This window comes from Bos grunniens, chromosome 25 (assembly GCF_055505025.1).
Source record: "Bos grunniens cultivar Pamir isolate PY7600 chromosome 25, Bosgru_T2T1.0, whole genome shotgun sequence".
NCBI lineage: Eukaryota > Metazoa > Chordata > Mammalia > Artiodactyla > Bovidae > Bos > Bos grunniens.
The window spans coordinates 17,509,422-17,522,213 of record NC_141189.1 but is presented as its reverse complement, the minus strand read 5'-3'; the positions used below and the strand labels follow the sequence as shown (position 1 = coordinate 17,522,213).

The following is a 12,792-nucleotide window of genomic DNA, read 5'->3' as shown; positions in this document are numbered from 1 at the left end:
GCACCAAGGATGCTTCTCCTAAACTCTCCAGGGCTGCTGGGCCCTCCCTCTGCTTCTCTGCAGGTCCATTTCCCCTCACTGTTCCTCCTGAGATCAGTTTTTTCAACTCTGTGCAAATAGCAGGAAGTGGCCTTGCAGTCTCTTTCTCTGACATTAGTAAAGTGAAGTGAAATTTGCTCAATCATGTCCGATTTGCAACCCCATGGACTATACAGTCCATGGAATTCTCCAGGCCAGAATACAGGAATGGATAGCCTTTCCCTTCTCCAGGGGATCTTCCCAACCCAGGGATCGAACCCAGGTCTCCCGCATTGCAGGTGGATTCCTTACCAGCTGAGCCACAAGGGAAACCCCAATCCCAAAGACACGGCAGAATCTGATTGGTTGGCTTGGGTCAGATGTCCACTTCTTGTCCTATCAGCTATGGCTATTCACCTAGAATAAACGTGGCTCTGTTGCATCTCACTATGTGCTTTTTCACTTCCCCTTTTAGTAGCAATTAGTGCCTACCTCAGGGTTTCCCTTGTGGCTCAGCTGGTAAAGAATCCACCTGCAATGCCGGAGACCTGGGTTCGATCCCTGGGTTGGGAAGATCCCCTGGAGAAGGGAAAGCCTACCCACTCCAGTATTCTTGCCGGGAAAATCCCTTGGACAGAGGACACTGGAGGGCTACGCTCCGTGCAGTCGCAAAGAGTTGGACATGACTGAGCAACTAACACTTCATAGTGGTGCCAGTGGTTTTTATAAAGTGAAGTTCAGAACTTTGCCGTTCATATTAATCTCCACCAAGGAATAGTGCTCCCTCCCAAACCGTGCTGACTGCAGATGAAAGCAGTAGCTTTCTGTTGTCCGTTCAGATCTGTGGGGAGGAATGTTGACGGACAGGACAAAGCACTGATCCCAGCAGTTGCCCGACTCCCAAGGATTAACAAGTCGCCTGTCCTACCGCAAACAGAGGGAAACTTGGCCCCAGCCTGCTGTCACATCTGAGAGGTCCAGGGCGAAGCCTACACCTCTCCACTTTTAAAACCCAGAGCGTGCCTCTCTAGGGGAGAGTGGGTCAGAAAGCAGACACGGGATGAAAGCCAAGTCCTGCCTTTCTCGCACACCCCAGCAGAGAGAGGCACGCTGAGTCCCTGACACACATGACTTTTGGTGCTTTCTCCTTCCGTGCCCTTGAAGACCAGACCAGCCCATTCATTTCAGTCAGTGGAAATCAAATCACAATAAACTGAGGTGCTGACGATCCATATGGAAGTTCCTTGTGCCAGATGTTAAGCCTCACGCCTGGAAGCAAGGATGGGAGGGACTCCTGGGGTCTTGTTAATGACAGATGAGAAGTGGGGGGTGGTGAGGAGGTGCAGGAGGACTGACAGGCGGAGGGGGGAGTCCCTCGGCCTCCAGCCCTGAGCACAGTGGGGAACATGGTAGTGGTGCCAAGCCCCCGTCCCTTTACTGACATACACTTAGGAGCACGTCCAGGCACCGTTTCTGTGCCAGGCCCTGGGATGCAGCAGGGGAGAGGGCAGAGAAGGCCTCTCCCAGAAGGAGGGTGTCTAGAAGAGCCGGTGTAGTGGGTCTCTGGGGCAAGAGCGTTCCTGGCAGAAGGGCACTGTGAGGGCAAAGTCTCTGAGGCCAGGAGAGACTTGTGGGTGGAATGAAAGGCTGGCATGGCTGGAGTGGGATGCTCATGGAGAGAAGGGTGGGAGGTGAGGCTGGAGAAGTCAGCTGAGGTTGGGGGGTGGGTCACACTCAGGGCCCTGGGGGCACAGTGAGGAGTTAGATTTTCTTTATTTTCAGTATCGTAGTGAAAAGTGTTAGTTGCTCACTCACGTCTGACTCTTTGAGACCCCATGGACTGTAGCCTGCCAGGCTCCTCTGTCCATTGAATTCTCCAGGCAAGAATAGTAAAGTGGGTTGCCTTTCCCTTCTCCAGGGGGTCTTCCCGACCCAGGGATTGAAGCGGGGTCTCCCACTTTCAGGCAGATTCTTTACCATCTGAATCACCGGTATAGTAGGGATAATGCCAATTAGAGGGTTTGATCAACTCCACTTTAGATATCTGGAGATGGAAGTGACAGAGTGGACATGTCTGGATGTTCCAAGGGATCGTGGAAATTGGAACATGGTACCCCAGGGAGAGAGGTCAGAACTTGGCTTATGACAGTGAGCAGGGCTTGCATGGGAGCCAGGAGCTGGATGAAGGGAGTGTTGGGGGAGGACAGGAGGGGGCTGAGGCGGTCTTGTGCAGCCAGAGTTAGAGCACCGGGAGGAGCGGAGGGCGCTGTGGCACAGAGAGAGGCGCTGTCAGCAGGCGAGAGTGGAGAACCAGGAAGAGATGTCTCCTGAGCAGGTGGAGGGGGCACCTACCTTGCCCGGGACGTCAAGCAGGGACAGAGGACCGAGAAAGATTGCGTGCTTGGAGTCATTGTGTACTTGGATAAAGTTGCTTCAGTGGAGGGGTGGTGGGAATTATAAGACTCTTAGGGATGCAAAGGACAGAAAACCACCAGGGGTTTGACTTCAGGCATGGCTGGAGTGTCATCAGGACTCTCCAGCTCTCAGTTCACATCCACCCACTTCATTCTCAGCCACGCTCTCCCATCCCCACAATGTAGCCAATGGCCACTCCATCCCTCCATCCCATCAGCTCAGCATACATGCGTGTGTGCTAAGTCACTTCAGTCACGTCTGACTCTTTGCAACCCCATGGACTGTAGTCCACCAGGCTCCTCCATGGCATTCTCTGAGCAAGAATACTGGAGTGGGTTGCCATGCCCTCTTCCAGGGGACCTTCCCGACCCAGGGAGGGAACCTGGGTCTCTTGCGTCTCCTGCATCGGCAGGCCCATTCTTTACCACTAGTACCTCCTAGGAAGCAGCACCAATTTAAAGACAGCCTTATCCTTCCCCATAGTTCCTTTCATGAACCCAGCTTGGAAAGGTGCTGTCAGCATTCACCTAAACTGCATGGCCTAAAAGTCCAGGGTACCCAAAGAAAAATCGGGATTTTTGTTCCAATGAGAAGGTGAAGTGGAGCTTGGGTTGGCAAAACGCAACAGCTTTGCACAGAGGAGCTGGGTTACAGGGGGTAAAGAGAGGGTGGGGGTCACGAGGATGCAGTGTCTGCAATGAAAGGAGGGATAAAATAGGACAGCAGTTGGAGGGAGCCACAAGATCAGGTCAGCTTCCTTTTTCTTTCAGGTAGGAGAGATTTATGCATGTCTGCAGGCAGAGAGAGGGGAGATGCCAGTGGGGAAGGAGTGATTGAAGATTCTGGAGAGAGGAGATAATTGATGGAGTCAGGCCCCCTGGGAGACAGGCAGAAAATGGAGTACAGGGCACAGGACGAGATGAAAGGAGAGGAAACAGAATGCCAGGGTCGCCAGCTGCTGTTTCTCCAGAATGACACCCTTAGGTGTCGGTTAGCCATGGCTTGGCCGGGGGGGCCGGCCACTGCTGGATGCACGTGCTGGGCTTTACTGTCCTACAAGGAGGAGGGCAGGGCCTTCGGAGCCACCCCCTGAGGGCCAGGCCCCTGTTCTCCACGTGCTCTGGACCTAAACTCGGCTCTTGGAATCAATTTCAACACAAATAGAAGTAAATTCCTTACCTTTTAGTATACCTGGGTCATTTGGCTTTTTTAATAGAATTTTGTCCTTGATGATAAAAATAATACACATAGGGAACTTAGAAGAGAAGATGTCAAAGAAGAAAGTTCAAATCTTTCCTACTCCCCACCCAGGAATGATATTAACACGTTGGGACATGCTGCCCACACGAAAGGCCGCATCTGAAATGGCATATCTGGCTTTTTTTTTCCCCTCCACGTAACATTCTTTCACAAGCCTTCCACCTGCCATTCGGCAGTCTTTGAAAAACTCTGTTAGGGTCATGTGATTGTGACAGCCTCCAGAGCAGACCCTAGGGTTGCTGACTCAGACGCCGCAGGCAGCCGCATCGCTTTGGGTCGGGTGAGTTTCTGAAGTGGAGATGACTTCCGGCAAAGGTTCTCCCACAACCAAGGAGTGTTCCCTTGATTTGCATGGTCGTCGCATTTTTAGAAAATCCAAAGTATATTGAAAAAATACTTGTCTCTTTGTAAAACAATGAAGTTCCAGACTCGGGTGACCACAAACAGTTTTTTTTTTACCAACCTGAATGGTGCCTGAGACAGGAGACCAGAGTCTGTGCCTGGACCATTCCTAGTCTCATCCCTGGCTCCGCCCTTCAAGTATCAACAGGGCCAGCAGGCACCGAGACAACCAAGAGCATCACACCACCCACCGGTGAAGAATTGGGGGGGAGAGATAGGGAATTTGGGGTCAACAGGTACACACTGCTACATTTAAAATGGATAACCAACAAGGACCTACTATATACACAATGAACTCTCCTCAAAGTTATGTGGCAGCCTGGATGGGAGAGGAGTTTGGGGGAGGATGGATATGTGTATATGTATGGCTGAGTCCCTTTGGGGTTCATTTGGAACTATCACAATATTGTTAATTGGCTGTGTTGTTGTTTAATTGCTAAGTTGTGTCCAACTCTTTGCAACCCCATGGACAGTAGCCCACCAGGTTCCTCTGTCCATGGGATTTTCCAGGCAAGCATACTGGAGTGGGTTGCCATTTCCTTCTCCAAGGGATCTTCCCAACCCAGGGATTCAAACCTGTGTCTCCCGCATTGCAGGTGGATTCTTTACCACTGACCCTATGTTAGTTGGCTACGTGTCCATGCTAAGTCAATTCAGTCGTATCTGACTCTTATCTCATGTCTGACTCATGTCTGACTGTAGCCGCCAGGCTCCTCTGTCCATGGGGATTCTCTAGGCAAGAATACTAGAGTGGGTTGCCATGCCGTCCTCCAGGGGATCTTCCTGACCCAGAGGTCGAACCCTCATCTGTTACATCTTCTGCATTGGTGGGTGGGTTCTTACCGCTAGCACCACCTGGGAATTGGCTATACTCCGATGTAAAAAAGTTTTAAAAAAAATACCCACGGTTTCTAGAATATGCCCCTGAGGGTGACCCCACCCAGCTGAGAGCCACCAGATGAGACGATGTGTAAGGGTCCCCACTGCCTCCTGCACCACTAATGCAGTCTCACCCCTCCTGTGTCCTTCCTTCCAGAAGGCGCCTGGTCCACCCGGATGCCGCCACGGCCCCGGTGGCACAGCGAGCCGGAGCACACCTTGCACGAATCGTGGGACTCCCTCACGGCCTTCGACCGCTCCCACCGGGGACGCATCTCTAACATGGAATTCCAGGGCGATATCCTGGACGAGTTCCTACAGCAGCAGAAAAGCAGCCGGCAGAGCGACCAGCCACCCCCCTGGAAGGAGGAGAAGCCGGAGCCCGTGAAAGGGCAGGACCACGGCTCCCCTGAGGCAGACGACGGGGGTGACTTCAAAATCCCCGTCCTGCCCTATGGACAGCACCTGGTCATCGACATCAAGTCCACGTGGGGGGACAGGCACTACGTTGGCCTCAACGGGATAGAAATATTCAGTTCCAAGGGGGAGCCAGTGAGAATCGAGAACATTCAAGCCGACCCCCCGGACATCAATATCTTACCAGCCTACGGGAGAGACCCCCGTGTGGTCAGCAACCTAATCGATGGGGTAAACAGGACCCAGGACGACATGCACGTCTGGCTGGCCCCCTTCACGCCTGGCAAGTCCCACTCCATCTCCATGGACTTCCTGCAGCCTTGCCAGGTCGCCCTGATCAGGATCTGGAATTACAATAAATCACGGATCCATTCTTTCCGGGGCGTGAAGGACATCACGATGCTGTTAGACGCGCAATGCATCTTTAAGGGAGAAATTGCCAAGGCCTCTGGAACCCTGACGGGAGGTATGGTATGGCTGTAAGAGTGTTCTTGAAGCCCCTACCCACTACTCGCTGAGGCTCTGAGGAGAAACTAACTTAGTGTCTGGCCAGTGACAGATAGATCCCTCTGCTTTCCTAGACCGGCCCTCTCCTTGCCTTTTGCTGAGGGGTGTGCAAGAGCTGGTCTTACTGTGATGCCTGCTCTGGGTACCAGCCTTGGTCAGCTTCCTAGGGCCTGAGTCTGACCAGGGGATTCCTTCCATAAGTGACTGATGGAGAGAGTGTTCTTGGGAGAACCTGTAGGACAGGGAGGGATGTAGGATGTGGAAGGGTTGGAAGAGAAGCTAGGAAGGAAGCTTTTTCAGGGCAAGCCCAGCCTCAGCCTGATCCCAAGGGGAGCTCAGGAGTGTAAATTTCAGCATTTGTCCTGCCTTACGGCAAAGCAGCAAGGCTTTGGAACCCCCAGGCTCCCCTGGCGGGGGACATAACTCCCACACCCTTCCAGGCAAGGCCCCCTGCAAGGACCAGAGAAAGATCTGTGTGGAGCACCAGCAGGATCAGCTTCCGTGCCTCATGGGTGCCTGTGCAACATCCCTTATTTCATGACAGATCACAGTGATCCTCATTAGATTGTGCTAAGGCCCTCAGCCGTGTCCGACTCTTTAGGACTCCCTGGACCATAGCCCGCCAGGCTCCTCTGTCCATGGGATTCTCCAAGCAAGAATACTCGAGTGGGTTGACATGCCCTTCTCCAGGGAATCTTCCCAACCCAGGGATGGAACCCGGGTCTCCTGCATTGCAGGCAGATTCTTTACCGTCTGAACCCCCAGGGAAGCCACCCTCATTAGATTAGGTGCCTTCATTAAATCTGTATGGTTCTTACAATCCCTGAATTCCATTTGCAAAGATGTAAAGAAGAATAAGGCTCAGTTACTCAAATCAAAACCTGTTAGCGGGTTGGAATTTTCCTAGCCCAAAGATTGATGGATTTAGGTTCCCAATCTGCTCCTCGTTGCGATGTGGGATGAGCTTACTCTTGCATCTTCCCGGTCCCCCTGTCAGCTCCAGAGCACTTTGGCGACACGATCTTATTCACGACCGACGATGATATCCTTGAGGCCATATTCTGCTCCGATGAGACGTTTGACCTGGACGTGGAGAGCCTGTGCAGCCTGCAGAGCGAGGAGGCCCTGCAGAGGCCCAGCACGGCCGATGGCCAGGGGGAGGAGAGGCCGCACACCCAGGCCGGCTCGTGGGCTGACGACCAGGTAGGACTGGTGGCGAGGGGAGCGGTGTGGGAGCAGCGGGGACAGCACCCGGATAGATTTCTGCTCCTGACTCAGAGTAGAGCAGGAGGGATGAAGATGGATGTCCCGTAAGCTGCTGGCACTCCTGTTTTGACATTTCCCATTTTTCTGCTTCATTTTTTGTGCTGTGTGTCGTATTTCATTCTCTAATTTTTTTTTTTTTTTAACCAAAGTGAAGAAAGTATTCAAATTTTAATCAAAGCTGGGGAAATCAGTTCTGTGTCATCTCTGTAATTTAGAGGTTGGCAGTCTCAGGGGAGTTTTTGCTTTGGGTTGTGTTTTGATCACTCACTGTTGTTTTTGATGGAAGGGCTGCAAATGCTTTTAATAGGCAGACTTGAGAATTAAAATAATGACAATCCTGGCAGTCACTTCTTGGGCACATATCGTGATCAGTCGTGGAGCACTTGTCTTGGTGTTTAACCCTCCTCACAGCCCTTGGAGTAGAGATGATTAATAATATCCCTATTGAAGAAACCAAGGCTCAGACAGGCTAAGGGACCTATCCAGGGACACCTCGTAGGGGAGTAACAAGGCTCGAACTTGAATGCAAGACTCTACCAAGTCTGTGCTTTTCTTTTTTCAAATATTTACTTATTTTATTTGGCCAGACCGGGTCTTAGTTGCTGCATGCGGGATCTAGTTCCCCAACCAGGGATCGAACCTGGGCCCCCTGCATTGGGAGTGCAGAGTCCTAGACACTGGACCACCAGAGAAGTCCCAAGTCTGTGCTTTTAATGGACTAATTGAAAAGGAAAGATGACCTTCAGGACAATGGTCAGCCCAAGTCAAAGACCAGTGGTCACGGTGAAGAGATGCCAGGGTCTCCAGGGGTGTTCTTGAGGCCATAGGAGAAAGAGGACATAGTTAAAGAGGGTGGGGAGAAGAGTGCAATCAACCAACCAGGAACCAAAGACAAAAGGTTCAGCTACAGGAAGGTCACGACCAAGACGGGGCAGTGATACGGCTTGTCGACCGCACTGTGTTCACAGGTTGCAGCCTGCAGGGGCCCGCAGAGCACCACGTGAGATGGGGAAGGGGCGAGGAGAGACCCTGTCCTCCCCTCACCAGACAAGCTAGCTCATTGCCAGTGATTGTCCTGATTCTTTCATAGAAAGCCAGAAATCTGGATTGTTACGTAAAATCTCCCCAGTAAAAAAATGTTGGCCACCAATTCATAGTACTTTCAAACCTTCTGCAGGCCGCAGAACATGCCTGCGGTCCGGCTTTGCTGTGCAGGCCTCCAGAAGAGAGGGTCTCGAAGCCTTTCACTCACCCACCGTTTTCCACATGGTGAAGTCCCTGCTCAGGGACTCTGATCCAATGGAGTCCTGGGAGGGGCAGAGAGGGATCACTCTCTGCCTAGGTGATTAGGACAGCGAGCTCAGGGAGGTCATGTCAGGGCCACACCCCTAGCAGGGGGCTCACCTAGTGTCCAGGTCTGTCCATCCACCAGGGGGCTTCCTAGGAGACTCAGGGAGGTCAGGGGATCGGGGAAGGCAGGAGAAGGCACGTGGGCTTTAGGGCAGCAGTGTTCCCGGCGGTCCAAGGCATCAGAGGACAACTTCCGGCAGACAGCCTTCCTCTTGCTCCTCCGCATAGCCAGGCAGGGGCCTGAAGGGGCTGGACTGAGGGGTCATTAGGGTGTCATCAGGTACCCAAACACTGTCCCCACTAAAACTCTAAGATCCGGACAAGTGGCTCCACCTCTCTTTGCATCTCAGCTTTCCTGTCTAGGTCAGGAAGATCTCCTGGAAAAGGGAAAAGCTACCCACTCCAGTATTCTTGCCTGGAGAATCCCATGGACAGAGGAACCTGGTGGGCTACAGACCACAGGGTCACAAAGAGTCAGAAATGACTGAGCGACTAACACCTTCCCGTCTGTGAAGAACTATGGGCTCTTCTACCCTGATTTACAGTGCAGAGATCTAATGAGAGAAGTTTATGATTACACAGAGACCAAGGAGCAGGATTGTGGTGGCCCACTCTGTCTATAGACCAGGGGTTCTCTATCTGCCTGCCCATGGGAATCGTGGGAAGGTTTAAAAAATGCAGATGCAGGAGGACTTCCCTGGCGGTCCCGTGGTTAAGACTCCACACTGAAAATGCAGGAGGCATGAGTTCGATCCCTAGTTAGAGAACTAGGATCCTGCATGCCATGCGGAGCAGCCAAAAGATTTTTTTTTTAATGCAGATGCACAGTCCCCAGGGTTGAGAACCGTTCTGTATGTTTGAATTCTTTCTCCTCCTTCCCTCCATCCCTCCCTCCTGATCTCTCTCTCTCTCCCTCCTTCTTCCAGCTCACTGGATAAACTAGATACAGTCCTTCCCTGGTCCAGAAAATCTGATCACCTGAGCTGATTAGTGTCCAACACCTCCCCTAACAGTTAAGAGCTTCTGGCAAAGACATCAAATGCAGGAGGGTTTCTGGGCCAGTCATGGGACTCCCACCAAGGCAGAAAACAAAACACCGGAAAAGACTCGGGGACTTACCTGGGGCACGGGGTGGGCAGCAGTAGCTGGAAGAATGGCCAGTGAGTATCACTAGAATCACCCCTTCCCTCTGCTTCTCCCCCACCCTGTGTGCAGGGCCTGGAGCCAGAGCTGTCCCCCAGTCCCCCTGTCCCTGATGTCACCACACCAGAGCCGGGCATCTACCATGGCATCTGTGAGTACCTGGGGCAGTGTTGCAAGAAGGAGGACCTTCGGGGGTCGGGGGTGGGGAGGGAGTCATGGCCGCTTGGGACAGGGTTTCCCAGGACAGTGGAGGAGATTGTACCGTGTTCAGAGACACCAGGCCCTGGGACAATTCAGGGCTGAAACCAGCTGGTGCTGGGCTCATTGGCTTTGGCAGGGCTGCAGCCCTTCAGAGGAGGGGTCCTCCTGGCAGTGTGCCCTCCCAGAGGGCCACACACAGACATCTGATGTGTTAGCTGCAGCCCTGACCCCAGAGTCAGTGGGAGCCCCAGAGTTATAGAGCAAGAAGACATAAGAGCTGGAGAGACCTGGGCATCTGTCCATCCAGGGTTCAAGTTGCCCCTTCAGACTGGGCCGCAGAGCAGATGCTGGAGCAGAGGAAGCCTGCATCCTCCCAGCTCCAGCTGGGGTGAGGCATCAGGAGTACCGGCCCAGGTGCCCACTCTTCTAAAAAGTCAGAAATCTGGATTTTTTATATGAAGTCTCCAGGTTTTTAAATGTTGGTGACTAATTTTATAAAAATGTGAAAACAGCCTATGAGCCAAACATAACACACATGTGTTTGCCCAGCCGGCTGCTGGCTGGTGGTCTCCGGGCAGATCCCGTATGGGTTTTGCTGTGTCTGTTCTCTGTCCTCGGCCCGTGTGCCCCTCGGGCCAGGTCCTCTCTGACTCGGCACACGTCCCCCACCTCTGCCTGAGTCCTCGGGGACCCTTGGGCCCCAGTCCCACTGTCTGTGGTCTCTGCCTCCCGTTCCCTGTTCACAAGGCTCTGCCAGCTTGCTCGCTGCTACCTCCCCTCCTGCTCTTTCTTTCCCCCTGTGCCCGCCATCCACCTCCAGTCATCTTCTGAGAGGAAGAGATGCGCCATGCCATCGTCATGTCCCCTCCCCACCTCCCCACCATCATCTCCAGAACGGAGCCTTAAGGTGTCAGAGTTTAGCCTCCTCTTTGCTCTGCTCCTCCCCTCCCCATCTCCTGAGCCCCTGCCCCCGCAAGCTTCCGTGCAGGCCATGCCCACCTGGTGTGCCCTTGCTCTCCGTCTCTGCCCTTTAAAAGGATGTCGACTGCCACTGTCTGGGTCCCCAAGAAGCAGCCTCTGAGATGATGGAGTTTACTGGGGCGTGCTCTTGGGGGAGGGTAGGAAGCAGGGCTGGGCACAGAGAACTGGGCCACGGGGCAATCACACCAAGGCCTCTGCCAGCCTGCAGGGAGCTCAAAGGCCCCTTGGAGTCATCTTGAGTAAGGGGGCTGGGCCTTTACACGCCTGTGTTAATAGGCCACCTTATACAGGCTGGGGAGGGGCAACGCCAAGTGTAGGCACAGTCGGGGGTCGGCAACACTCCCAGTCCTGATGTGTCACCCCTGGGGGTGGGAGGCGGGATCTTGGGGGTGTCCCACACTGCCCACCACACCCCCTTCTTAAGGCCTTGCTGTGACCCACTCCCATCTCCGTGGTGTCCAGTGAGAATTCAGCTCCCCCTCCTTCATTCCACAAGCACAAATCACCTCTGAGAAGAGAGGAAGAAGCCTTCCCTTTGAATCCTCAGCCCCTTACTTTCCAGAACTCTCTCTCAATTACTTTGGGACTTAGGGACAACCGAGTAATTTGAAAGCCAACCCAATGTAAGCCAAGGCCCAGTCTGAGGCTTGGTTTCATCCCCCATCCAGGCCCTGTGTTGGGGCTTTCCCTGCCTTCTCTCACTTCCAGCTCTTATTCTCCCCATTTTCCAGATGAAGTTAGGAAACTGAGGCTCCAAGAGATGGAGAAAGCCACCTGGGGTCACACAGCTAGTATGAGGTCAAGGACGGGACCGAGTCTGTCTGAATCCACAGTCCAGGTCCTCACCACTCAATACACTCCAGAGAGGTCTTTGGGAAGAGTCAGCATCTCATGAAACTGGGAGACAGCAGTCATTTCTGGTTTAGTCTGGGCTCCCCTAGGTTGGTCAGGATTCGGGGTGGGGAGCTGGGGATAAGGGAAATTGAATTCAAACTGAGTTAAGCAAAACAGGAAATTTCTTAGCTTATGTAGCTAAAAGGGCTTCCCGGTGGCTTAGTGATAAAGAATTTGCCTGCAGTACAGGAGGCGGAGGAGACAATCTGTGGGTCGGGAAGATCCCCGGAGAAGGAAATGACAACCCACTCCAGTATTCTTGCCTGAAGAATCGCATGGACAGAGGAGCCCAGCAGGCTACAGTCCATGGGGTCGCAAAGCATCGGCCGAAACAGAGCACACACTCGTGCATGTAACCAGGAAGGTCAGGGGTTGCTAGTTTTCCACACTGTTGGATCCAGGCATGCAAATAATGTCATCAAGGCTTGGTGTCTCCCTCTGTCTTTCTGCCCCACTTCTCGGTCTCTTGTCTGTCTCCCATTCAGACCCTATCCACGTGGGAGCTCCTTGAAGCTCCACCCTGTAATCCCAGGTAAAAGAGCTTTTGTTTCCCCGTAAGTCCAACAGTGTTCCTGGAATGTCTGCTGACCTGGCTCACGTGCCTATGCTTAACTAATCACTGTGGCTTACCTCGGTGGGAAGGGAAAAAATGGGATGGAAAACATGGATTGGCCTGGCCTGGGTCAGAGGCCCATCTTTAGAGCCAAGAGTCGGGAGTCAGCCACCCTGATGGTGCTTCAGAGGAGGCTAGAGTGCCGTAACCAGAAGAAGGAAGGAAGGAAGGAAGGCCGGCCAGAAGCATCCAGTGTCCCCTCCATCTGATGATTTCCTCCAAAGATGCTGTCTGTAAATGTTTTTCCTGCTGAACCAGCTTCTGACCTTTCTCAGAAATGTTATTTCAATGCCCTGGGAGTTTTGCCCTGGAGTACAGCTCCCAGACCTTTTTGCTACAAGAAAAGCATAATTTCTCTGTGTCTCTACTCAGCAGGATGGCAGAAGAACCTGCTGACCAAGGACCCTCTGCCCACTTTGAGACCTGTGATTTCCAAAGCTGCCTTC

General features: G+C 53.0%; 1 protein-coding gene across 13 annotated transcripts in view; it reads left to right on the top strand.

Annotated features, from left to right (window-relative positions):
• KATNIP (katanin interacting protein) overlaps positions 1-12,792 on the top strand; it is a 229,795-nt gene that overhangs the window by 191,497 nt on the left and 25,506 nt on the right. For all 13 annotated transcript variants that reach the window (XM_086375203.1, XM_086375198.1, XM_086375204.1 and 10 more), the window contains 3 exons: positions 5,132-5,857; positions 6,896-7,101; positions 9,730-9,808. In XM_086375203.1, the coding sequence (XP_086231329.1) occupies positions 5,132-5,857; positions 6,896-7,101; positions 9,730-9,808 (1,011 nt within the window). The remainder of the gene's footprint in view (positions 1-5,131; positions 5,858-6,895; positions 7,102-9,729; positions 9,809-12,792) is intronic.